This window comes from Petaurus breviceps, unplaced genomic scaffold, assembly GCF_028583685.1.
Source record: "Petaurus breviceps papuanus isolate PSGF00001 unplaced genomic scaffold, PetGlider_PUasm1.0 103, whole genome shotgun sequence".
Taxonomy (NCBI): Eukaryota; Metazoa; Chordata; class Mammalia; order Diprotodontia; family Petauridae; genus Petaurus; species Petaurus breviceps.
Genome location: NW_027185588.1, coordinates 1,579,963 through 1,606,775, shown reverse-complemented (window position 1 = coordinate 1,606,775; position 26,813 = coordinate 1,579,963). Strand labels below are relative to the sequence as shown.

General features: G+C 48.0%; 1 protein-coding gene across 1 annotated transcript in view; it reads right to left on the bottom strand.

Annotated features, from left to right (window-relative positions):
- Positions 1-26,813, bottom strand: part of FBRSL1 (fibrosin like 1) — a 310,180-nt gene that overhangs the window by 140,146 nt on the left and 143,221 nt on the right. The window contains 1 exon segment of the mRNA XM_069089249.1: positions 13,992-14,027. Coding sequence (XP_068945350.1) covers positions 13,992-14,027 — 36 coding nt within the window.

Below are 26,813 nucleotides of genomic sequence, written 5' to 3'. Positions count from 1 at the left end.
GGCTGGGATGGCCATTGGAGTCCCTTCTAACCCTCTAATTCCGTGTGACCCTGGGTATATAACAGAGTATCAGCTCCTCTCCCCCTCATTGGCCCCACCATGCTTTCCCCCCATGGAAGAGGTCCTTTAGTATACTTGTTGGGTCCTAGCTCTGGACAGGCCCAATGCCTCTCAGGGGCCAGGCCAAGGGAAGAGGAGGGGAATTAGAGAGGAGAAGGGGAACCAGCTGGTGGTAACAATGAAGAAGACAGACTAGGGATCTGTCCCCATGAGGAGTCCTTGACGATAACAGTGGTCCTAAGGGCAGAGGTCATGGGAGGCTGGGGTCATTTAAGTTGAGGTCAGAGGCCAAGACCAAAGAGGCTTAGGCCATGGGGCTGCAGGGGGATGTTTGAGGCCCACAGACATCTCCTGACCTATCAGGAGATGATTCAGAGCAGCTGAAGAGGCCCAGGGGACATTCAAAGTGACAGATGAGTGCCCCACTGACCTGATCTCTCCTCTGGCCCCACCCCCATGCCTGGACACCAAATAAGACTTTTCTTCACTTTTCACCCCCAAAAAATTAATCAGGAAGAAAAGAAAAAGCTAATGACACCCAGCCCTAAGAGCATGTGCCTTTGATTACTCTCCTAACCAGCTCCTCCTAGCTCTGGCAGGAAGGCAATAATTAAAGGGTTAATTACATGCACTATAAAGATAAGCTGCTTGATTTATGGCGCACACCCAAACCCTGTAATCTGGCCATAAATAAGGGGCCAGGGATCCGAAAGCTGCAGGCGGCCCCCGTTGTCTGTCCTCCCCCTTAATGGGCAGCCTCAGGACAGGCTCGGATCACAGACTGTAAATCAGAGGTTTTTATAGAGTCCCCAGCTTTATGGTGTCATTAACTTTCCTCCTCAGACTTAAGGGAGAAAGAAATAAAGACCAGAGGAGGGATCAAAGGATGGTCCCTGGAGAGAGGGGTGAGCTGAAGCCCTCCCTGCCTCGGGCCTGAAGGCTGCCTTCAGGGAGGCAAGAGATGGAGGGATAGCAGCTTACTTTTATAAGGGGCTTCCAGATTTGTTTGTAAAGTACTTCCTGCAGGTTCTCTCATTTTTGACATTCTCACCCCCACATTACAGGTGGGGAAACAGGCTCTCGGGGAAGTAGTATGACTTGACCAGGGTTACAAAGCTAGTAAGTAGTGGGGGTAGTACTTGTATACATTAAGGGTAGAGGGAGAGACAGAAGGAGGGAAACACACAGAGAGAGACAGAGAAGCTGCCAGACAAGGATGAGAAAAAGGCTAAAGGGACAAAAACCCCAAGCAAACTACTTATCTAAGCAGACCACAGAATTGTTCTGGCCTCAGTAAAATGAGACTGGCCTAAAAGGCTTCTAAGGACCCTTCTAGCTCTGTATCTATGGCTTTTAGAACAGGCAGGTGCCTGGGTCTTTAGAACAAGCAGGGGCCTGAATCTTTACAACAGATGGAAGGCTGGGTCTTTAGAACAGACAGGGCCTGGGCTTCAAACCCACACTACTGGTAGATTCAACTCCTCCCATCCCACCCTTCAGCCCCCTCCTCTTTGACCTCTCCCCTGAAGGGTGCATTTCGGTAGGACTATCACTGTCTTTCCCTCCCAGGTAAGGGAACTATCTTTGGGGTTCCAAGACTGACAATCATGACCCTCGTTCCAGAGGTAAAAAAGGCATGGGAGGTGGGGGTGGCCATAAGCTGCAAAGGGTTTCAGTGAGGAGTTATGGACAGTCTCATGCTTTTCAAGACTATGGAAGATGGAAACCAAGAATGTGTGGATGTGTGGGGTGCCTGCCAAAGACCAAAGACAACAGGGCCTTACTGCAGGGGCTGGGGCCAGGAAAATGCTGATAAAGGAGAAAATGCTGAACTAACCTCACAAAAGGACTTATTTTCAAGGCCCCAATAAGGGACTGAGTGTTACTGCCACCATTTTAACAGATGAGGAAGATAAGCTTCATCAAGATGAAGTAACCGGCAAAGCTCTGCCACCATACAGGTCTTCCAGACTCCAAGTCAGCTCTCTACCCACTACTTAATACCTACTATACTGGGGTAGAAGGCAGGCCAAACCTCATTATCTCCCCATCACTACCTCCTCTTGGACCCTGATGGAGACAGTCCAGGAGGCTGAGCCCACAGCCTTAGAAAAGAGTGTGTGATGCCCAGACCACCAGTTTTGCTCCAGCTGGGGCTGTGAAGCCATCAATGAAGGGAATAATCCCTGTGGAGAAGGGGCACGGGCTGCTGGACTTCTCCATCTGGATGTCTAATCAATGTCAAGCCAAACACGTCCACAATTTCATCATCACAATCCACCAGTGTTGATGGGCAGGTAAGCCCAAGAACCCTGGCAATGGCAGCACTGGCCAGACCACGGCTGGTCTTCTTGCCATCCCAACCCCTGCAGCCATACTGGGGGCAGTGGCCTCCTCGGAGATGCAGTCTGGACACTGCTGCTGGGGCCACTGCAGCCACAGCTACTGAAGCCCCAGAAAAGAGAGGCATCCCTATCAAAGCTCTAGGCAGAAATGGATTATGGATCATCTGGGAAAATAGCATTTTCCTCTGCTTTGGCACTGCCCCCGAGGAGCACAGGACCTTTCCAACTGACTTCTAGTGTTTTCCCCATTAGCATGTGAGCTCCCAGGGAGCAGATACTGCCTTGCTTCTCTATTTGTATTCACAGTGTTTGAACAATCTCCCTTCCTCCCTTCCCTGCTGGGTCTTTCTGTTCTATCTCTTGATCCTTTTATCGTTTGCTGGTCTAAAATGTGTATCATCTATCGCCTATCTATGCATCTATTTGTCTCCTTCCCTCCCTCCCTCCCTCCCTCCCTCCCTCCCTTCCTTCCTTCCTGGATGACAACACAGGCCCCTGGTCCTGTCCCCTTACTTGACTGCTCAATGGTCTGAAGTCATTGGACAGGCAGGGAACAAAGCAGAAAATAGGGTTCAGGATAGTCAGGAGCATCCTGGAAGGGGAGACGAGTCTGATCTCCCTTAGAGAGAACCCCAAGTTCAGGGACAGAACCTGAAGGCTTAGATGGTGTCAACCCAACTGTGGGAAAGTTTCACTCTCACCAATGAGTTGCAAATAGTTCTCCTGGGGCTCAGGGGCCACCTGTGCCTTGCTGCTGTTTTCTCCTTTGGAGAAGGCCTCCCCACACTGCTCTGCCTCCCCATCAGGCCCAAGGAACAGCAGCCCACACTTTGCATGAAAGACACAGGTAGAGCAGAATTTGCTAAGGAAATGCATCAGGAAAATGAGACCTTGGCCCCACCCCTGGGGATTTGCATGTGGCCAGACCAGGGCTTTCCTCTGCAGACTCTGTGTGGCCAGGAGTCTCTGGGGCTTCACCCAGACAAGCTCCCAACCAGTCTGAGCAGGACGAAGGTCTCTACAGCAAGAGCTCGGGAGATAATTCCAGCACAGGAGGGAAACTGGAGTGAAGAAAGGGCCTGGGGCAAGAGTAAAGCCAACATGCTCAAAGCTGGCTGGTAAACTGAGTCAGGGAACCGCCACCCAGAAGGCCCCCATCAGATTACGGGCTTGCTAAGGGCAGGGACTGCCCGGCCACTGGTGCTTTCACACCGTCTAAGTGCTTCATTCTAGTTTTGAGGCAGCCATAGAGGTAACAACCTGGAGTCAGGAAGACCTCAGTCCAAACCCATCCTTAGACATGCATGACTCTGAGCAAGTCACTCAACCTGTTTGCCTCAGTTCTCTCATCTATAAAATGGGGATAACAGCATCAACCTACCAGGGTTGTGGTGAAAATCAGACAAGATAAGATTTGGAAAACACTTAAAGCACTACAGAAATACTCTCTATTCTTCTTGTTATTAACATTATGCAAGATGGCCCAGTTCTGCCCATCTCCTCCCATCAGTCTGCCCCATGGGGTTCACGGCCTTCCTCACTTTCCCTTACCATAACCAAGGATGCGCCGTGGGAATGAAAAGCTGTCAGGGCCCCCAGCTCTCCTCCTCTCTCATCAGCCCTGGAGTCCACTCCCAGACTCTGCCTTACATGTATTTTTAATTCTTCACAGATGGTGATGGCTCCGAGTGATGACCACACCAGTAGAATACTAATAGAAAAGTGGACCTTTCACTGGGGGGTAACTGTGCAATTTCCCAGAGGTGAGTCAGCTCACCTGCCTCTGCCTGTTTAATTGGGGTCTGACTTACCCATCGGCTCAGTCTGTCTAAGGTAATACCAAAACATTTCCTACGCTCTTCAAGGCTGGCCATTTAGGCAGTCTGGAATCCACCATCATACTGCCCCATCCACATTTTCCATCTTTCCCAAAAGAATAGCTCAGAAGAATTTTTTTCAGCGATTTACGAAAATCTAGACAAATATGCCAATTGATAAGCATTTATTAAACACTTACTGTGTGTAATTCTAGATACAAAACACACACATTCAATTTGATGGGATTAAAAGCGAGCAGCCAAAAGATGGACAGACAGACAGAGAGAGACACCTGGTGGGATTAGGGGGAGCAAGTTGCCAGGCGTGTCAGTCAGGGGAAGCCTGTTTCCGCCGTGGAGGTGGCTGGCCTTGTGCTGTTGCTAGGGCAGCTCTGTGCAGAAGGGGGTTCATAATGTCTCCGTGGGTCTAAGTCACGGCTCAGGCGACTACTGAGCACACATTATTAATGGCTACAAGTACGGAACCCTGCCAGCAGAGAGAGCTTGGAGACGCATGCCTGAATTGTACCAGCCACTCTGGAAGGTGCAGTCTGTGTTGGTAGTGGGCATTTGTAACACCAGTGTGAGTGCCACGCATTCCAAGGGTCACAGATGCCAGCAAAAGTAGCTAAATGCTGGCCATGCCATTGACATTGACATTGACACCACTGACATTCTCCCTCACTGGTCCCCACTGGCACCCCTGCTTAACATAGGAATGAAGTAGAAACCCAACCAAGGCTGCCGGGGTAAAGGAACCTGGAAACTTCTTCCCCACCAGTGTCCCCACTCCTGACCTGTGAGGCCTTGGAAAATCTTTGATTGATTTCCCAGTAAAATGAGATTCTGAGTTATCTGAATATAAACTCCTTGAGTGGAGGAATTATTTGGGATTTTGTATCCCAGCACAATGAGCTCAGTGCCTGGCATCTAGGAAGTACTAAATAAATGCCCGCTAATTGATAGAGGGTGCCCACACTACCCACCGCTGCACAGGCATCACAGGATTACTGAAGGAAGGCCTAGTACAACTGAGGCCCAGGGACCTTAAATGGCTTGCCTAAGGTCACAGAGGTAGCAACTGTTAGATGTGAGACTTGAACCCAGACCCTCTGACTCCACAGCCGGCATGCTTTCCACTGTATCAGGCGCTGATCCTTGAGCTAGGACAGGGATGGATAGAGGCTCCTGGATCTGGGGGGAGGGGAGGAGCTGAGATATTGAGGTCTTCAGGCCCACTGGTCCCAGGGTCTCTCAGCTGTCAGCCTTCAGGCCCCTGGGGGCTCTTCCAACATCGGCTGCTTGCCAAGCGCCAATGTTTTCTTGTTACTCCATCTCCAGTATCTGTCTATGCCCAGAGGCCTCTGATAACTGTTTGCCAGTAAATTAGAGTCCCTCAGAGCCCCTTGTTTGCTGTAGCAAGCACGGCGGAACAAGGAAAGGAAAGCCTTCCCCAAGTCCTGGCTACTGTGGGGAGAGGAGGCCTCCACACACCTACCACCTTGGACAGCTACTTGTGATATGACCTCGGTCAAGTCACTGAAACTCCTGGGGCCTCTGTTTCCGGCCCTGTAAAATGGGGATAATAATATCTCTAGCAGAGTCTGGCACAGACTAGTGCATGTCTGACTGATTCAAAAGGTGTCGAATGAGATACAACATGTAAAGTTCTTTGTAAACACTAGAGAGCTTGAAAAGCATCAGGTGCATTGACAGTGGTTCTAATCCTCTATCTGGACATCAGAGTCCCCTCCCCCCCCTCCCCACAGCTGTCAGACTCGTCCCCTTCGAAGTCACTTTCAAATTATACTGGGTCAGTCTTATATGTAGTGTCCCTGCTAGAGTGCAAGGAGCCCAAGGGCAGGAAGCACATTTGCCTTTCTTGTTTTTAATAAATGCTGATTGATTTCTAGGAGACAGCCCTGGCACTTGGCAGAGTGTCGTGCACACAGTAAGCAATTACGTGTTGGTTGAACTAAATCAAATTGTTTTGATTTACAATGTGGCTTCATGAGATGCTAATGTTTTGACAGAATGAAAGTTGATCAGCATGTGGAGAGAGAGATGGAGAGGAGAGAGAGAGAGAGAGAGAGAGAGAGAGAGAGAGAGAGAGAGAGAGAGAGAGAGAGAGAGAGAGAGAGAGAGAGATTTGAGCATCCATTGGGTAAGGAGGGTGAACCTATCAACCCACCAGGGCCTGTGCAGGGATTTTAATGTATCTCCATGGTAGCTGGGAGAAGAGCCCCCTCTGGTGGGCCTGAACCTTGGGGCAGAGGAGACAGGTGCTAAGGAAGAGCTTGGTCAGTCCATGATGAAACCAGTTAGAATCAGAAAAAGTCCCATCTATGAGCTGTGACAAGCAGCAGTGTGTCCCTGATGTTGCTGGGACTAGAGCAGCTGATTAAGCATGGGACAGATAGTTAAGGATCCCAAGTGAGCAGTCTAGACCCTGGTATGGTCATGGTAGGGCAGCTATGTAATACAGGGGACAGAGGGCTGGCCTCAGGGGGTCAGTAAGACCTGAGTTCAAACACTGCCTTGGATTCTTACTAGCTATGTGACTCTGGGCAAGTCACTTAAACTCTATTTCCTCAGTTTCCTCATAACGGTTGGATCCAAAAGGCTTTACAAACCATAAGCATTATATAAGTGCTAGCTATCTCTTCCAATTCCCTTGAGTGCTGACTGCAGAAGCGCCCTCTCTTTGATGGTACTGAGGATTTCCCAACACCTTCCTCCCCAGGGAGGCACAAAGGTAGCTTTAGGCGGCAGGGGACAATGAGCTAACAAACCTGGGTTCTAGCCCAGGTTCAGGCAGTAAATTACCATGTGACCCCAGATAAAAATCACTTTCTCCCCCTGGGCCTCAGTGGCCTCCCTGGTAAAACAGCAACACTGGGCTTTAGATGGTTTCTAGAGGTTGCCTCCAGTCCTGAGACTTGGGAGATCTTGGGAATGCTGAGGCTAGTTTCCATAGAGGAGGGTTTGCTCTCTCTTTACTCATCAGTAAGGGGTCAGTGATAGAGGAAGAAGGACAAATGGCTAAGTGGAAGGGAGTGGCCGGGAAGGGGAGAGCCTGTGTGGCTGTCCTGAAAGGCCCAATCCATATGACAGCTGGTGAATCTCCTGGCAAGGCCGGAAGCCGTGCCCCACTTTTCCATGGAGACGAGCTCCAGGCTGGGACCTGCCTAGAAGGTGGAAGGAAGGAGAAGGCATGTGGATCTGTAGCCAGTAGCAACAGGGGAGTGGTCAGAAGGCTGGGGGTAGTCAGGCTAAGGGGGGATGGGTGGCAGGGGACACAGGTAAGGGTCAGTCAACAGACCTTGGGGGTGTGGTCACTGGGGCCAGGGTGGGAGATCAGAAGTCATGGGAGGAAGTCAGGGGAATAGGCAGGAGGTGGGCAGTTAGCAGGACTTGGGAGGCCACACACAGGGCCAGACAAATCGTCCTTTCAGTTGGACAGGTCCCCTGGGGCCTCCAGGGAGAGGTTGGGGATGGGGTGGGGGGCTGTCAATTTTCTGATGGCCTCCCGCTGGGCCATCTGCTTCTGTTACTCATTTGTGTAGCAGGAGAGAGGACTAGGCAGGGGCTGCACCTGGGATGCTGGGGGGGGGGATACTGTGGGAAAGGGGTTCTCTCTTAGAAAGGGATAAAGGAACATCCCTCCTCCACCCTACCAGGCTGAGGTAGGGGTGGGCTTGCAACAAAGGCCCTACAGCCCCCAAAGCAGAAATAGCTTTGACCTAAACTCGACAGGAAAAACATAAAATTCAGGTTGAAACAGAGAAAACCTGCACCAGGATTCTGGGAGGGTCCCAAGGGGCCATGGATACCCCATCCCAATAGTCAGGTCTTGGGCTGACCCCATGGTGTGGACAGAAGCAAAGAGAAGATGAGGCAGGGCTGGGGGTGAGGGAGGGGCTATGTCTCATGGTTGTTGGGAGTAGAGAACACTGGGTCCTCAGAGCTGATACTGGCTGTAGACTAGCACCAGGAGAAGGCACTGGAGATAAATGATCTGGAAAAAGGAAGGCAGTGGGAACATAGGAACCGTGTCTAAGAATTGTCATGAGGAAGAGGGGGATTTCAGGGGAAACCCTGAGAGGTGGAATGGGCTTGCTTCAGCAGGGGGTAGCCTTCCACTCACGATAGAACTTCACCTGTCATTTGTCAGCCACCTGACTAATGGGTCCCCAGGGGCAATGAGCCTTTCTTACTGCTCCTCTGTGCAGGGGGAGGCACATCTCAGTTTCCTCTCTTGTCGGATGGGGAAGTGGGATGGGATACCTCTGACATGCTGGCCTCTTCTGGTCCTAGAATCCTACAAACCAAGTCATCCAACCCCTAAGTGCCAGGCAACTCTCTAAACTGTAGAGAACGGGCTGATTTCTATGGGCAATCTCTTGCCAGGAACGAAACCACAGGTTCTAGGTATTTGTTTTTTCAAAAAATTATTTCAAGGTACTAGGCTGGGGATAGAAAATGTAAAAGAACAAAGTCTCTGTTCTCAGAAAACATATTCTACTGAAGGTGGGGGAGTGGGAAATGCTAACTCTCAATTATGGGGTTGGGGGGAAAGAAGGGAAAGTGGACAAAGCAAAAACAACTGCAAGCCTTAAATCATTTCAGATACGCAGGGAACACATCACTGGGCTTTTTTTTTTTTCCTTTTTTGCTTTGGACTCGGCAACATCAAATTACAGGTGAGGAATGAAATAAGCTGAATTGTGGGAATAAGCTACAGGATGATGATGATGATGATGATGATGATGATGATGATGATATGGAAAGGGAAAAAAAAACATTTAAAGGCTTCAGAACGAGAAGTAATTCAGTGCCAATTGTTTCAGAGGTCTAAGAGTGAAGCATGCCTCCAGACACTAGGACTGGGAGGTGGTAACCTACAGGTGCTGAATGGGGTATACCTTCAGCACACATGGCTGAAGTCTTGGTTTGTTTTGTTTAACCAAAATTTGTTACAAAGGAGGTCTACGTGGTGTGTGGTGTGTGTGTGTGCACACGTGCACACTTGTGCAAGCCCATAAGGGGGCAATGGGAGTGGGAAAGGCAGACTTCTTGGGAAGTGACAACAATGTTTAAAAATAGCATAGATAAAACAATAATTACATTAACAATAGCTAGCATTTATACATGGCTTTAAGGTTTGCAAAGCGCTTAATGTATATTATATTATTTAAGTCTCATAACAACTCTTTGAGATTGGTGCTATTATTATCCCCATTTTATAAACAGGGAAACTGAAGTTGAGAAAAGTTAAATGATGTTAATGAAGTTAAACCAGGGCCACATGGTTTAAAAGTGTCTAAGCTGGAATCTGAACTCAGAACCCCAGGATTCCAATTATGGAAGGGACTTCAGAAGCCACCTAGATTGTAGAGAGGAGGAAACTGAGGCCCAGAGAGGCAGTGACGGGCAGAATTTGAAGCCAGGTCCAAAGAGACCATCCCACCATGCAGTTTTCTAGCCCCATGATTGTGTGACCACAAGGGCAGCAGTATATAGATATAGAGGGGCTTCACTCTCCCTGCCTCCAACTTTTATGCCTAGTCAGGGACTGATGTCAGCAAGGACAAACTTCAGTGCCAACCCTGGGAGGGAAGGCAGCCCTTACACACGTAGGGGAGATGTCCAAAGGGGACAGTGTTTTCAAAAAGTCCACCAGGGCAGGAACAGTTTCCAGTCAGCTTCAATACCAATATAGTCAGGATTCTCTGGATAGCAGATGCGACTTCAGAAGCAGGAGAAACTGGCATTCTTCTTGTGGACAAAGGAAGGCAGAGAAGGACCAGTACATGGGCATAGCTGTCCTGGCCCTGCTGGCATTAGATTTGTGAGAGTCAGGCAGCACCCCTCTGGGTGTTAACCTCAGGGGTGTTTCTGCAGTGCCCTTCCTAGTATGGAGAACAGACAGGTGCCAACTCTAAGGAGCAAATTCACAGCCAACAATCCTGTTGTCCTGTTTGTTTCTGCAGCTGAGACCAGAGAGCCACGAAAAGCTTCTACACTTTCCCATTGTGCCCTGATCCTACTTTACCATTATAAGACAATACATTTCCAGGGTGGCTCTTAAAGATGAGGAGACTAGAGACAGGGGAAACAGACTCCAACCTGAAAGGGGTAGTATACGCCATCGTGGAACTATGAAGTGTTAGGAATGTCTTACCCCACGAAACGTGTCTAATGTTTTTGTGATTTTACTAATCTATTTAAACCCATAATCATGACCACTGAGGCACTCAAAAAAACATTTATTAAGCATTTACTATGTGCCAGACACTTCGATAACTCCTAGAGACACAAAGAAAGACAAAATAAAGTCCTTGTTCTCAAAGTACTCATATACTAACTAATGGGGGAGACAACAGGCAAACAATTACATACAAACAAGACACAGACAAGATAAATTGCAAAATAGTCAAAAGAAGGAATGTACTTGATTTAAAGAAGACTTCATGAGAAAGGCTTCCTAGAGAAGGTGGGATTTTAGCTGGAACTTGAAGAATTAAGTGACGTCATGACCGACAAGCACTCCTATAATGAGGGTACTACAGTAAAACGAGGAAATCTGGGTAACCGTCAGCTACCTCCATGATCCTGACAGAGTCCTGATAGAAGCTAATTTACTTCTTTCAATACATTTTGTCTCCCATGTTAGCCTGTTAGTTCCCTGAGAAAAGGGACCTCTACTTGCCTTTATTTGTATCTTAGCGCAGTGCTTGACACATAGCAGGTGTTTAATAAATACTTTTTGGTTGACTGATTGACTGAAAATCTTTTCCTTTTGAAAAACAAAACCAAGGTTATGGACCAGACAGGACCATCATAAATGCAGTGGGCTGCCATCCTGTAGTGGGCCCTACTGCCCCGAAGAGCAGATGGCAGTAGGGGTCAGGAGTAGAATGGGATGGACTTAAGAGGGATAGCCACTGAAGATTCCTCAGCAGAAGCCCAAGGATGGGTTTCAGTGGCCTTTGGCAGGCCTGAATACAACATCCAAACAGGAAAACCCAGCTTTAATCCCTCCATTAAGCTGGAGTTCTTCATAGGAGTTGCTACAGCAACTTTTGCTGTTGGAGTGATCAGTCCTAAGTTTATGTGGAAACAAAGGAAGGGTATTTCTTTGGGATTTATCCACCAAGAGAAGAGAGAGGAAAGAAAGCAAGTGAGGAGTCAACTGCTCAGAGTGTCTCCTGAAGACCACAGACTGGAAGAAAATGGATGCCAGGCTTGGGGGCTGGGGCTGGACATGGCAGAAGAAACAGCAGCACAGAGGGCCCACCTTTGGCTTTGGGGGTATCCCTCTTGGCTCACAGCCTAAGCAGAATATGGCAACCATAGCAGAGAAGGACAAAACAGAACTGAATAGGGAGAACCAGAGGGGGGTTTCAGGATGCCCTGAGGAAAGGAGAGAGGATGAGAGAGATGGCAGTTCCCTACTTACATACTCTGTGGGATGGTATGAATCGCCATCCCATTGTGATTTCTCCCCATAAACACTGGGGCACCATGAAGTCCCCTGGGATCCCCAACCAGGGTCACTGACAGCCCCAGGAAAGCTAGTCGGTTGGTTAGTTAGCTAGCCAGGCCCCAAGCCTATTTATGGGCAAGGAAACCAGGGAAAATTTATAGATACTTTTCACCCTAATTAGAAGCAGGATATTGTATAATAGGAAGCAGATCTGGGGGAAGAGATGTAAGAAAGGAGAAAGGAAAACCAGAGGGAAAGGGAGAGAAAAACAAGGAAAAAGAGGAAGTGGGGAAGAAGGAGAGAGGCTGAGAGGGAGAACAAAGGGGAAGCTAAGGAAGAAGGGAAATGAGAAATGGAAAAGAGAGAAGAAAGAGAAAAAGAATGGTACTGGGGAGGCTGGAGGTCTTTCCCCCAGTGCCACATGGACAATTGCAGTATACATGGGGGAGATTTTAAGAGCATGTATAAATATATCTTTGTATCCCTAAGTGTGAGTGTATGAATGTGAATATAGAAGTCTATATATGTTACGGCCCACAGGTCATTCCAAATGTAGCCTGCAGAGACCTGAATTCCCAGACCCTCCATTGATAAGAGCTGGTCTGTGAGTATGCATGAAGGCTGGTTGTTAACAAAAGACCATACGATGGCTAAATGCAATGCAGGACAGAGAGGGAGATGGGGGAGGGGGAAAGGAGGAGAGGGAAAGAGAGATACAGAGAGAATGAGAACACATGTAAGAAACTGGTCATAGAAGCCTTGCCCTTCCTAACAATAGGACTGGAGTCTCTCCATATCCCTCAACCCCCTCACTGGTTCAGATTGCTGAGCTAGGACAGAGATCCATAGAGTGATGGCTGGTTTGCCCGAGACTGATTCTCTGGCACAGCTGCCTCCCCCTCACCTAGATCCCAGCAACTGAACCAAAATGAACCCTGTAGGCTAGGGAACCTAGTTTGTTGTATTCCACACAGGCCTGCACCTGTCCATGGTCAGTGTGGCCCTTGGCCCTGGTCACAGCACCCAAGGCTAGGGAACCAAGTGTCCAGAGTTGAGACTACTCTCAATGTCAACTCACATAGTAGACATAAGATGTTTCAAAGGCAAATGCTTCCAGCATCATGGGAAAACTAAGAGGGTCATTTAAAATGTTCTCAGCTCCTCAGATGGGAGTCCAGTAAGAGTGTGTGTGGGGGGCGGGGGGCGGGGAGCAGTGCCCCTTCCAGCCTGAGTTCTATGCCTTTGAGGGAGCTCATTTAAACAGTGAGAGCTTTACAAGGGCATTCTAGGGAATAGAGACAATTTCTTTGTCAAACTACAGCCACCCATAACAATAAAGTAAAAGTTAACAACTGTCAAAGACTGAATCTAATTAAGACAGGATATGACCAACCATGATTCCAGAGGGCCTATGAGGAAAACCACCACCCACCTCCTAACAGAGCGAGGTGCTGGGCTCACGGTGCAGACAGACACACGTTTTTGGGCAAGTGTTCTTGTGACTAGTACAGAAGTGATCACCCCTCCTTCCCCTTACCCCCACCACTAACTAACTCCCTTTGGTCTCTGGAGACAGGAATCACACCATGGCCATATGAAGTGGAGGCCCTGTGACTACGCTGTTGATTCCCTAACTTGAATTTTTCTGGTTCAGAGCAAACACTCATATCTAACTCCCTGCTGACCCAGCCCACAGCCTGGTAGCTCTGGGGGTATGGCTCCCAAGGCTTCTGGGAAAAGAGCTGGAGAGAGAACACCTTCCCCAGACCCAGCAGTACACAAAGAGGTAGATGCGTTTACAGGGAGAGCTCTAACACACACCTGGGGGGCACCGAATGCACCTTTGATGACCACCTAACATATTCAGTGAGCACCAAAACACACTTGGCCAGGATAATCTTCAAGGTGAAAAACTGCTCAGAAAGCCACCACTTGCTGTCCCTCTGTCTCCTTCAATGGTGATGGAAATGGGAAGTAGGACAGAGACAGAGAGATGGGGGCAGGGATAGAGCTGATGCAGATGGGAGGGAGACGGCGACTGGAGGAGGGATACGGCACCACACTGCTCCTACCTGGTGTAGGCCCAACCTGCATAGGTTAACTCCCCACATCCACAACAGAGGACACGCCTGGCCAGCTTTTACTAGTGGCAAAGCGCAGGTGGGTCTTCCTGAGTGGCCCTGTCCTTCCCCACCGCCCCTTCCCTACTGCCCCCTCCTCCCTCAGTTTCCTACATTGCAATAATCAGAAACAGACACAAAGACATCGAAAGTGACTTACGGAGTAGCCTCGTCCGGAGAAGGCCTGGGCAGAGCTCTGTGGGAGGAAGGACAGTCACAGTCAGTTACAGGGGAAGTCACGGCACAGAAACAGCAGAACTGGCAGGGTCTGAGTGGGAGCTAAGCTCTTCATTAGAATGTCACCTCGCTGAGGATGGGACGCAGCCTTGCTTTCATAATTCCAGTGCCTGGCATGTCATAGTGGCTGAATAAATGCTTGTGAAGCTGAACTGATGAAATGACCTAAGCCCTTGCGGTAGGATTTCAGGTACTGTACCCTCCAAAACCCCTCACTTCTAGATACTTCACATTGAACTCTATACCAGAAGGAACACTGGGTCTATGTCATTCCCCTGGCAAAAAAAAACTTTCTGTGGCTCCCTACTGCCCACAGGGGAGCATGGCAGCTGACGTCCTGTACCATCATCTGCCTGACCTTTCTGACCTTATTTCACATTATTCCCCTTCACATATCTGCTGGAGTTAAACTGTACATCATTCTTATCTCTGTGAAGGGTGGCAGCATAGTGCAGGGAAAAGATTTGAGGACCTGGGTTCAAATCCTGAAACTGCTGCTTACTAGTTTTGCATTAAAGGCATGGCACTCAGTGTGTCTGGGCCTCAGTTATTCATGTGTAAAATGGGAAGAAGGACTTTTGGACGGCCTCTGAGGTACCTCCTAGCTCCAGATCTGTAATTCTATTATCTTCTAGCATTAAGCCAACTCAGGAGCTGTCTCCCCTGGAAGCTTGCCTCAATTCTCTTAAAAGTGACTTCTCCCCACTTCGAAATTTCTTACACTGCTTAAATTCATCAACCAAAAATTATTTATTAAGAATCAACTCTGTGCTAGACACCTGGTCCAGATCTTCCTTTTACACCCTTACACAGGGATCCCCAAAGTCTTGGTATAGGTGTTAAACCTTAAATAGATTTATTTTCCTCAAATAGCTTTGGGAATACCTTGTATGTTTTGCCCTTCATCATATGTTCATGTTTTTTCATGTCAGATCCACTGAAGTACAACATTAGGCTGAAAGTCCTTTGAGGGCAGGGATGTGTCATTTCACCTAAGTATCCCCACTATCTGACTCTACTTTTTATTGGAAAATTTTAATATTAAGTTTTATTGATACCTTTTGTGATTAAAGTGATTTATGATTAGACTCTATGGCCCATCCATTTTCCTTCAGACAAAGAAAAACAACCCACACAATTGCCAAACCCAGCAACATATGCAACAGTCCCCATCCGTAGGGCCCCCACCTCTCTATCAAAAGGAAGAAGGAACACATCACCATCTGTTTTCTCTGATGACTACCACCATCAGAACCATGGATTTAATGGGGAATTAACTGGGAAAGAAGCAAAAATGCCAGCATAATCTTGATGTTAGAAGTTTCCCTCTAATTAGTCATCCCAAAGAGCATGATGTGTAGGGGATAATGGGACCCAGTCCTTGGATATTTGTGAGCAAAAGCTGGTGTACTCTAGGGAGACACATTTTTGTGCATGGATGGGTCAGACCATATGGCCAAAGATGTGCCCTCTGAATGTGAGATGCTGTAATTCTATAGTCGGATCATGCAAGTGCAGGGGTCAGCAAACATATGATTTGGCTCGCTGCCTTAAGAAAGGTTTTTATTAGATTTCAAAACATTCTTAGTTCTTACAAAAACAAGCTGTAGGCTAGATCCTTGGACTGTAGTTTGCAGACATCCTGCTCGAGAGTATTAAAAGATGTCCAGAGCAATAGGCCTTTTAAGAAATGTTTTTTTTTGAATCAAACAACTGAGTTGGGGGACAACCAGCAGTCAAGGGCCTGGACAAAAAATAGGACAAAGCAAGGGGTGGGGTGGGGGGTGGGGTTGCTGGGTCGGAGGGAGATTGATCCCATTGCCAAACCTCTCCAGGGTTGGAGAAGCACAGAAAGGGCAGACACTTGGCTCCCATGTGGAAACTGCCTCCTCCCCAAACTCACAAGTTGCTTGTGATTTCTACCTACTAGAAATGAGTGAAGGAGTGGGAATAAAGCTTCCTTACATATCAAATAAAGCCCCCTACACCCACTGGTCTCCAGACCTGACCTAGAAATTCCAATGGCTCTCTTTCTCCCTCCCCCCTCTTCCTCTCTCTGTCTCTGTCCTCTCTCTCTCTCTGTCCCTCCAATTTGGATTTCAGCCTGCAATATCAGGTATCAGGCCACCTCTTGCTGAACATTAATGAGGTCTTAGTGTTATGTAAAACTTGATTTAAAGAGGCATGGTACAAAATTCCTGGCTCAAAAAGGAAAGGAAGGGCATTGAGAGATGGCATAGGGCTATAGAAAGAGCTGGGGACGTGGAGCTAACGGACCTGGGTTAAAATTCTGCCTCTGATACTTAGAAGCTGGGAGGCCTGGGTTAAAATTCTGGCTCTGATGCTTAGAAGCTGTAAGGCCTGGGTTATTTGCTGAGGCCTCAGTTTCCTCTGCTGTCAAGTGAGAGGACTCGACTAGATGACCTCTCTTTTGACCTTGAAACCAATCATCCTGGGTCCTCCCAGTTCCAAATCTGGGAGTCTCTGTAGGCTCCCCATCTGGGAAAGGAGGTGGCTGAGCCAATGGCTTCTGAATTCTCTTCTGGTCTACAATAGATAAGATGTCTCCTGGGGCCATCTCCAGTCGTCCTGATCTATCCTTCCCACAGGACCCAGATGGCTCTGGAGGAGCCAAGTGAGGCTGGTGACTTTTCACGGCCCCGCCTCACTGAAATCCAATTCACTTGAAAGTCATGGCATCGCCTCCCTCACGTCATGGTCTTCTTCAAGAACGAAAGACAAACAACAACAAGATGTCTCCTCTTATAAAATGTAAGCTACTTTAAAGGTCATTTCCATTTTTGTGTCACCAGTGCCTCATATGTAATGATGATGATGATGATAATGGTGTAGCATTTTAAAGTTCACAAAAACCTCTACAAATATTCTCATTTGATTCTTACAACAGCCTTGGGAAGCAGGTGCTGCTATCTCCCCATTTCACCGATGAGGAAACTGAGGCAGGCAGATTTGCCCACTTGCCACAGTCACACAGCTGGTGAGAGTGTCCGAGGCTAGATTTGAACTCAGGTCTTCCTGACTCCAGGTCCCTTGACCTTGCCCCATACTACCTAGTGGCCTAAGTAAAAGCTAAAGAAATGCTTGTAGACTGACTGATCTCATTCCACAATGGCAGCAGAAGTTACAAACAAACACTGAAAGGGCTGGTGGGACCCAAGGGGCAGCAACCTTGGTACATTTCTTTGTTACTGTTTGCTAATGACTAGTCCTGGGGGAGGATTCGGGCTCTGGGGGAGAGGACCTGCCCTCCTAGGGTAGGCAGAAGGGCCTTTTCTGAGTGAGCTGCTCTGGAGGGGCTGCATCTTTGGGATGGCTAAAGCCCAGCTCTGAATGGCCTCATGGGGTCAGAGTCAATCATGTTGAACCATTCAATCCCCTACAATCTACTAGCCTAGTTCAGCCCAGTTTAGAGCTCTTTTCAGGACCCAACCCAGCACAGTATCAGTTCTACCTGTGTGTGTGTATGTGTGTGTGTGTGTGTGTTCTTGGCAAAGATAACTGCAGTAGTTTGCCATTTTCTTCTCCAGCTCATTTTACACATGAGGAAACTGAGGCAAACAGGGTTAAATGACTTTCTCAGAGTCATACTGCTAGGAAGTATCTGAGGCTGGATTTTAACTCAGGAAGGGGAGTATTCCTGACTCCAAGCTCAGCATTCTATGGCTGCACCACCTAGCTGCCCTAATAAAGAGAGGCAAACTCAATCTGAGGACCTCTGTATCCACCCTACCCTGCAGTAGAATGTAAGCTCCTTGAGGGCAGGGACTGATTTATTTTTGTATACTTGTACAGGCAGCTAAAAACATGATTACAACAGCTGACCCAGAATTGCAAATGCAGATCCCACAGAGGGGAAATGAAAGGCAGCAATAACCAACAAGCAACTTGAAAAGTACATGAGTAAAAGTCGTCATCCAGGAAATGCACTTTAGGCAGAGATGGGCCAGTCCTTCTGTAGGGAGCAGCGGGGTGTCATGAGGATGCCCCACTGTCACTGTGCGATGGCAGGGCAGGCAGGACGGCTGGGCCGCCTGGGGACAGTTTACAGGAGGGCCTGGCTAAGAGTCACACAAGGCGGACTGGCACCAATGGCCTTCGATCCCAAGGATCAATGAGATTGTGGATCCATGTGGATACTGCCTAGGCCCAGTGCCCTGCAAATCATAATGGAGATGATGAAAGGCCTTGGATGAAGAGATTCAGCCCCAGAGCCAAGAGGACCTGGGCTCTTACTGGGCTGTGCGAACTACAGGTACATCACTTTACCTGTTAAGTGCCCAGACAACTCTCTAACACTGTAAAAGCTACAGAGAAACTGCTGCCTTTTACTGGTTAAGGGAGCTCCCTCACTGGAAAAAATCAGCACCAAAGGACCTTAACTTGGATTCCATGAACTTGTTTTCTTAAAAAGATCATTGATTATTATATTTCAATAAAATTGATTTCTCCTGTAATCTCTCTCTCCCCCCCTACAATTTTTTTATTAATATATTCTCTTTGTTACATCAGAGTATCACACCTTCCCCTCCCTGAGAGCCATTCTATATGGCAAATAGTATTTTTTGTTTGTTTTTTTGGAGGGGGAGTAGCATAACAAACTGATACATTGACAAAGTCCAAAACCATGTGCAATGTGTTATACTTGTGAACCTCCCCCTTCCAAGAAGGTATGGGTTGGGGTGTCTTCTCATAATACTATGCACTTAAAAGTATTTTTGTGGGTAAGGGTCCTAGTCATTGCCAGACTGTCAAAGGGTTTCAGGGTGCACAAAATGGTTAAGATCCACTGCCCCAAACTGTAAACCTTATACCTGAGTACTCTGTGATCCAGTGACACCAGCCCCAGGGCTGTTCCTTGCACAAGACTCTCCACTTCCGGACTCCTGGCATTTTCACCAGCTGTGCCCCCTGCCTGGAATGCTTTCCCTCCTCATTGCTGCCTTCAGGTCTCAGCTAAAATCTGGAGATGATCTCCAGTGTATCCTGTATCTTATCTGCACAAGAGCTGTCTGCATCTTGTCTCCCCAGTTAGACTGTAAGCTCCTTGAGGGCAGAGATTGTTTTTTGCCCTTCAATTGTTATCAACAGGGTACACAATAGGAACTTAATAAATGCTTGTTGACTGACGAATCAGAGGCAAAGACCAATAACAATCAATCTCTAAACATTTATTAGGCACTTGCTCTGTCACAACTGCCTGGTGAAGATTGGTGCTGGTCTTATCTCCATTTTATAGATGTGGAGCCTGAGGATGGGAGAGGTCAAGCAGTGTCTTTGCTTTTCTGCTGGCTACCCCCTGGCCTGAGATGGCTCATCTCAGTCACAGAATCCCTGGCGACGTCCAAAGGTCAGTTTGAATGCCACCTCCTACAGCAGGTCTATCCTGATCCCCGAGTACCTTCAATCCTTACATATATTATGTATATTTTTAAATTTAATTTTCTGCGTACATGTGGTTTCTCAAAAGAACGCAAACTCTTTGAAGACAAAGACCGTTACATTTTTCTTTCTATGTTATACAGATCTTAGCATTGTACCCCAGCACACAGCAGGTACTAAATAATTGCTGACCAAATGTTGAATGAATGAATGGCCAAAAGGCCATAAAGCTGCTAGTGTAATGGAATTTGAACCCAGGTCTTCCTGCCTCCAAATTCACAATTCTATCTACATCTTTAATAACTAAAGCCTGCCCAGCCTTGCTGGTCCAAGGACAGGGAAAAAGAGATTTTCTGGATCTGCCCCAGTGGGAAACCAGAGCTCATGCTAGCTCAGCCTGGCGGCATTTGATTCATTGCATTTTATGTGTGGAATAATTCTGACAGATGCCAGGGGCTTGGGGCTCTGGCCCCTGCCCCAGAGGAAAGAGGCCTGTTCCCGGAATATTTCTCTCCAAGGCAAAATAGAAAATTTATAGCAGTGGGTGGTACACAGCTTCTTACCCAGAGAACGGAATGGACAGACATTTCTGATGAAAGGGAAGTAGGTCCTCGGCCAGCACTCCTAGCCCATGGGGGATAGAGGATTTGCCAGAGGAAGGAGCCCCAGGACCAGACTTAGGGAAGCCAAGGACCGAATGAGCATGAATTGGAGCTGGAAGGGAATTCAGAAGTCACCCAGGCTGGCCTTCTCCTTCCTTAGAGGAGGAAAACCGATCGGCCAAGATCATAAAGCCAGCCAGCATTGTCTTAGGAGGGCATCCACAGTGTCAGAGGGCCCAGAGAGGTGGACGATTCATGGAGTAGGGGATCTGGGCTCCCTACTGCCTCTAATGCTTACTACCTACATTTACTGTGGGACCTAAATAAGCCCCAATCACCTCCAAGGCCCAGGTTCCCCATCTGTCAAAAATGAAGCAGGTTGGACCGGGGTGTAGGAGGGGGGTGTCTGAGGTCCCTTCCAGCTCTAGTCTGTGATACAATGATCTGAAGAATGGACTGGAAAGGGAAGAGTTTGAAGGCTTTCATAGCAGTCCGGGACAGAAGGAATGGAGAGATATAGAAGGGGCAGAATCAACAGGACTTGATAACTTGGACAAGCCCCACAGGCTCTTGGCGCCTCAGTTTCCCCATCTGTGAGATGAAGGCCTCGGAGGTCCCTTCCAGCTGGTGGGCTGAGGGGAGAGAGGGATGAGGAAGATTCACAGATAACTAAGATGAAAGATCCTGCCACTCCCAGGGATGGCATCAGGACCCACCTCCAGCCTTCTCCTGTCTCCTCCGTCAGCAGAGTTCTTGGGGGGAGGGGAAGGCCAGTCCAGCTGCAGTCCAAATGCCTCCCCCACTCCCCCACTGAGGCCCCACCTGCCAGCCCTGTCCAGGACTAATAATTGGCAATTTGGTCCTCTGCACCAGCGCTCACACGGAGCCCTAGCTGTGCCTGGAATTCGTCTTCATTCATCAGGCCTGGGCAATTAGGCCAGAGCTCCTGCTAACTAGGGCAGTCCTGCTACCTCTCCAGCCCCCAACACATACAATTATTACTCTAAGTTCCCATCTTGTGGTGACAAAAATTGAGAATACAAGACAATTACACTCAAGGCTCTCCACCCACCCCCACCCAGTGCCCCCATGGCCCTAATTATCTGAGTGACCCACCCTCCCCCAAAGTCCCCATTATCCGGGAGGGCCTCCCCTCAGGTCCCCATTATCCAGACCATACCTCCCACCCCCCACCATGGCCCAATTATCAGGCTGCCCCACCAACCCAGTCCTATTTAAATGATAATGAAGGAAGAGTCATTCAATTCAGTCTGGGAGAAAATCCATTAGCCCTAGTCCTTGTTAAGCTGATGGGTCAGGGCAGAGAGGCCTTCCTTTAAAGACTTCAGTGGACTCAGATGCCCCACAGGCCTTGGCACAACAGCTGGAACACAATTGGTAGGACCTTGGGCCCCAGACCCTCAGAATGAGGTCACTGCCCTATGCCCCACTCCCCCCCACCCCTGCCCCCCATCCCCAGGTGGAGAAGAAAATCCTGTTTGGGAAACAGGCCAAAGCTTTGTCTGGGGTCATGGGTGCCTGACCCCCAGGGACACAAGGATAGATAGGCGAGGGCTCTGACCCCCAGGCACAGATGAATGGTCCCTGACCAGACTGCTACAATACAGAGGTCAACTGTCTTCCTGGGGCATGTCTCTGAGGCTGGTCAGAAAGGCTCCTAGAATGCATCAGACCTAATGAAGATTAGACTGGGTTCTGGTAGGGCACCTAGGCCTAAAGTCTTGGGGGTTGGGGGACAGACGATCCACGACCTCTCCAGGCGGCCTGCTCAACTCTGGGTCTGCTCTAACACTCAGCATGGATGGACCCCTTCTCAGTGCCCACCCACCGGTCCCCATTCAGTGCTCAGTAGTGGTTCAGACCCTTCTCAGCACCACAAGCATAAAGTAACTTGGAAGACCCCCCCCCCCCCTTAGTCCCCTTGTCTTGTCTTCTCCAGGTCAGGCTGGCCACACATGCCTAGGATTCTCAACCATCCTCACATGGGGGGCAAAGGACACAGCCATGCTTTGGGGAAAGAGGGGCAAGCTGAAAACCAGTGACTGGGGGAAGGGAAAACATACTGAGTATGATGGGGATGAGGCAAGGCCTAATGGAGGGAGCCTAGACACAGCGGAGAGAGAGGGAAGGAAGTCTGGGCATGAGGCAGCTGGGTGCTGCAGCAGGTGTGTGATGGGTCTGCATACAGAGACACCTCAGGCACCTGCTCACTGTGTGACCCCAGGCAAGCCACTCAACTGCTCCTGCCTCGGTTTCCCCTTCTGTAAAATGAGGATAATAATATTTCCCCCTCAAGGCTGTTATGAGGATCAAATGAGATACCATCCGGACATTGTTTAGCACAGTGCTTGGCCCTTAGCAGGCACTTAACGAATCCTTTCTCCCTCCCCTAAGCCTTGCAAAGAAGACATGATGGGGGGGAGAGGGAGTAAGTGTCTGGGGGGGGGAGTAAGTATGGGGGGAGGGGAGAGGGAGTGTCTGAGTTGGAGGGAGAGGGAGTAAGTATAGGGGAGTGGTAAGAGGGAGAGGTATCTGAGGTGAGAGGGAGTAAGTATCTGAGTGGGGGAGAAAGGGAGTGTCTCAGTTCTCAATCTTTGTCCAAAATGAAGCTATTAGCTTGTCTAATGACGATTTTATACCCCAGAAGATAGAGGAATCAATAAAGAGAACTGTGGCTGTGGACTTGATTTAAATGATGGGAACACTGGCAGTGGAGTTCGGGATACAGAAGCAAAGCTGGGTGCCAGCTCATATATTCTCTAGATTTTGGGAAGGAATATCTCTAATCACTCAGAAGAGCCGGAGACAGACTTAGACTAAAACTGTTTGCAAATTCAGTCGAGGAGAAGCAAAAATGACTAAACTGTGTGTACCCTTTGACCCAGCAATACCAATGATGAGGGCAATCAAGCCCCTCCCACCCCAACCCCCCCACCAAAGAGATGGAGAGGAAAGGGACCCACCCATAGCATATGTACAAAAATATAGGGTGTCCCAAAAGTCTTAGTGCAGCGTTCAGCTAGTAAATCTTTAAACTGTGCTGAGGCTTTGGGGACTCTTGATATTTACAGCAGCTCGTTTTGTGGTGGCAAAGAACCTGAAATGGAGGAGATGCTCATGAACTGAGGAATGGCTGGGCGAGTTGTGGTGGATGAAATGTGCTGGAATGTTACTGTGCTCTAAGAGATAACTGAAGGGGCAGTTACAGAGAAACCTGGGAAGACTTGTATGAACTGATGCAAAGCAGACTGAGGGAAATAACAGGGGAGTAATTTATATAATGACAACAATATTGCAAAGATAGGCAACTCTGAAAGAAGCAGAAACTGATCCACAGGACCCTCCCTAATTCCAATGATGAAACTACCACCAACATCACTGCTGCCATCGCCATTCACCGATGGCATACTATAAAAGTTTACCAGAGACTCTACAAATATCTCATTTGATTCTCACAATTCTGGGAGGTCGGTGCTGCTGTTATCCCCATTTTACAAACATGGAAATGGAGGCAGACAAAATTTAAGTGATTTGCCCAGCATCACATAACCAAGGGTCTGAAGCAAGATTTCCCTGACTCCTGTCCAATGCTCTCTCCACTGTGCTACCCACCTACCTACTGACAGAGATGATGCTCTCAGAGTGCAGACTGATATTTCATGTATGTATGTATGTAAACAGTCAATTCAGGTTTTAAAAATGTTTACCTTTATTATATATATTTAACAAGGATTTTTAGGTTTCTTGAATTTTTAAATGGGGGGTGGGAAGGAAAGAGATGGGAAGGAGGAGTTGGATATCCATGAAAATGGAATAAAATTTAATGTTAATTTAAAAGCAATGGGAAGCTCTCAAGAATTAAGTTCTAAGAACAAAAAGGGAAACAATTCTCAAGAGAAAGAAAAGTAGGGGCAGCTAGATTATCTAAATAGACTGATATGAATGCAAGAATAAAAGTTAGCCAACTCAGAATCTTAAAAAAATCAGAAGGCAGATAATGGAAGATGAACACCAAGATTTGATGGTATAGTAAGTCTAGTATCAGGAGCGTTAAAATCCAAATGAATGGAAGCTGCAATTAAACCTAAAAAGACTACAAGGGGTTTGTTTGGTTTTTAAATATAAAGCCTGAAGGGAAAAAGTGGAGGATCAAAAAAGGGATAATGCTCAGTATGCCCGGGACAGTGATAGAAGATAACAGACATGGGCGGCTAGGTGGCACAGTGAATAGAGCACCGGCCCTGGAGTCAGGAGGACCTGAGTTCAAATCCGACCTCAGCCACTTAACACTCACTAGCCATGTGACCCTGGGCAAGTCACTTAACCCCAATTGCCCTGCCCTCCCCCCTCCAAAAAGAAAAAAGGGAAGATAACAGAGAGAAGGCAGAACCACTCAACTCTTTGGATTCAAAATATCTGAGACTCAAGATAAGTAAAGAACATGTAAATACTCTTGAGAACTCTGAGTGACTAGTTATAGATGGTCAGGGGCAGCAAGGTGATACAGTGGTTAGTGCACCAGGCATAGCGTCAGGAAGACCTGAGTGCTACTCAGCCTCAGACACTTCCTAACCATGTGAACCTGGGCAAGTCACTTAAACCCTGTTTGCCTCAGTTTCCTCTAGAGAAGGAAATGGCAAACCACTCCAGTATCTCTGCCAAGAAAACCCCAAATGGGGTTGTGAAAAGTCAGACACGTCTGGAAAATGACTCAGTAACAACAAATAGAAGATCAGTATCCAAGGGTGCTAAAAAAAAATGGTGGAGGTTATTGATGAACCACCATCAGTGATCTCTGAAAGACTCTGAAGAACATCAGGGCTTTAGAAGAGCAAATGTTTTCCTGCTACAAAAATTGAAAAGAGAAGAATCATCAAATCATCCAGTGAGGTTGTCCCTAATTCCTAGTAAAACTCTAGAATGGATTATTAAGGAGAAGGATTTGTAATATCTCAAAAAGGAGACAGGGGTTCCAAAGAGTCACCACTGCTTCACCAAGAACAAGCCATGCCAGGCTAAATTAGCTTTGTTTTCAGATAGGGTTATTAGATGGCAGACTGGGGAATGCCACAGATTGGGTTTTACTTAGAGGAGTCACAGGGACAAGACAGACAAAAACCAATTAGGCAGATTCACAACTGCTGGTATGGCTGGTCCCAAACAGTAGCCACGTAAGAACAGAACGTAAACAGAGTAAAAGCAGTTTGCCATCTCCCCTCCCTAGCAGAGGGACAGCTCTCTGCATCCCCAGAGCTGCCAACACTGTCCTGAAATTCACAAATACTCAATGTCTCTGTACGTCAGTTTCCTCATTTGTAAAATGGTGTGGGGGAAGGGTCTGATTACGTGGCCCCCTCAGAGAATATCTGTTGGATTTCTTGAGTTTTAATAATGACTCCATATTCATTTGGTAGGAGATCCTTAGTGAAGAGCCCAAAGGGTCTGTGGCTGTGCCCGTCCTACTGAATGCTTTTATCGATGGCACACATAAGGGTATAGACGCCATGCTAATCCAATCTGCAAAGGATGAAAAGATGGGAAACCTAGCTAGCATACCAGATGACACTGTCAGGATCTGAAGGGATCTAGGCAGTTGGCAAGACTTAATCTACTAAGATGAAATCAATGGGGATAAATGTAAAGTCTTACACATAGGCTTAAAACCACCTTGGCAAGCACAAAAGGTGAGGAAGAATGCCTAGACCGCAGCTCACCCTGATGAATTCTAAGAAGACTTCAAACACACTCTCCCTCTCTCTCTAGCCAAGCCTGGAATCAGAAAGACTCATCTTACTGAGCTCAAATCTGGTCTCAGATACTTACTAGCTGTGTGATCCTGGGCAAGTCACTTAACCCTGTTTGCCTCACTTTCTTCATCTGTAAAATGAGCTGGAGAAGGAAATGGCAAATCATAGTCGGACATGACTGAAAATGACTAAGCAACCACAAATGGATATGTATGTGTACGTATGTATGTACACACACACACACACACACACACACACACACGCACAGAACTACATTCAGAAGGGCAGGAATCAGGAGGTGATAGTACTTTGCCCTTGTCACATCACAGCTAGAACTAGGTTTGACAATGAAGAGATTTTGGAAGGGGACATAACTGCAGTCTTCAAGGAGGGAGGGCATATGGAAGAACTGTCAGTTATATTACCCTTGGCCCCGAGGGTAAAAATAGGAAGACTGAGGCTGACTTAGGATTGAGGTCAAGAAAACCTGGAACACTCTGAGCCAATGGGGCTCTGAAAGGGGTGGGCTCCACACCTGGGCCCAACACACAAAGCTCTACTGCATGACCACTCATCACACATGCTGCATGGCTTCCCGAGTAAGCCACAAACTCCTCAGCCTGGCATCCAGGGCTCTTCAGTCCCTCTTTCCTGTCTCCATCCCAGCTGACCCGGTCCCCTCACTGGTCCTTTAACAGGATGCTACCTCTCTCAGATCCTTGGCCCAGCTTCCTGCCTGACATCTGCCTCCTAGAATCCTCAGCATCCTTCAGGCATGGTTCAAGTGGTACCTCCTACAGAAGGCCTCTCCTGAAGCCCTTTGTTCTCAGTCTTCTCTCCCTTTTGCAATTACTTGGTAAAGTGTGTGGGAGTGAGGGCTCCAACCCCCGAGAGATGTCTGATGGAAGAGCTCTGACCCCCCCCCCCAAGAGTGAGGGAGTGTGTGTGTGTGTGTGTGTGTGTGTATGTGTGTGG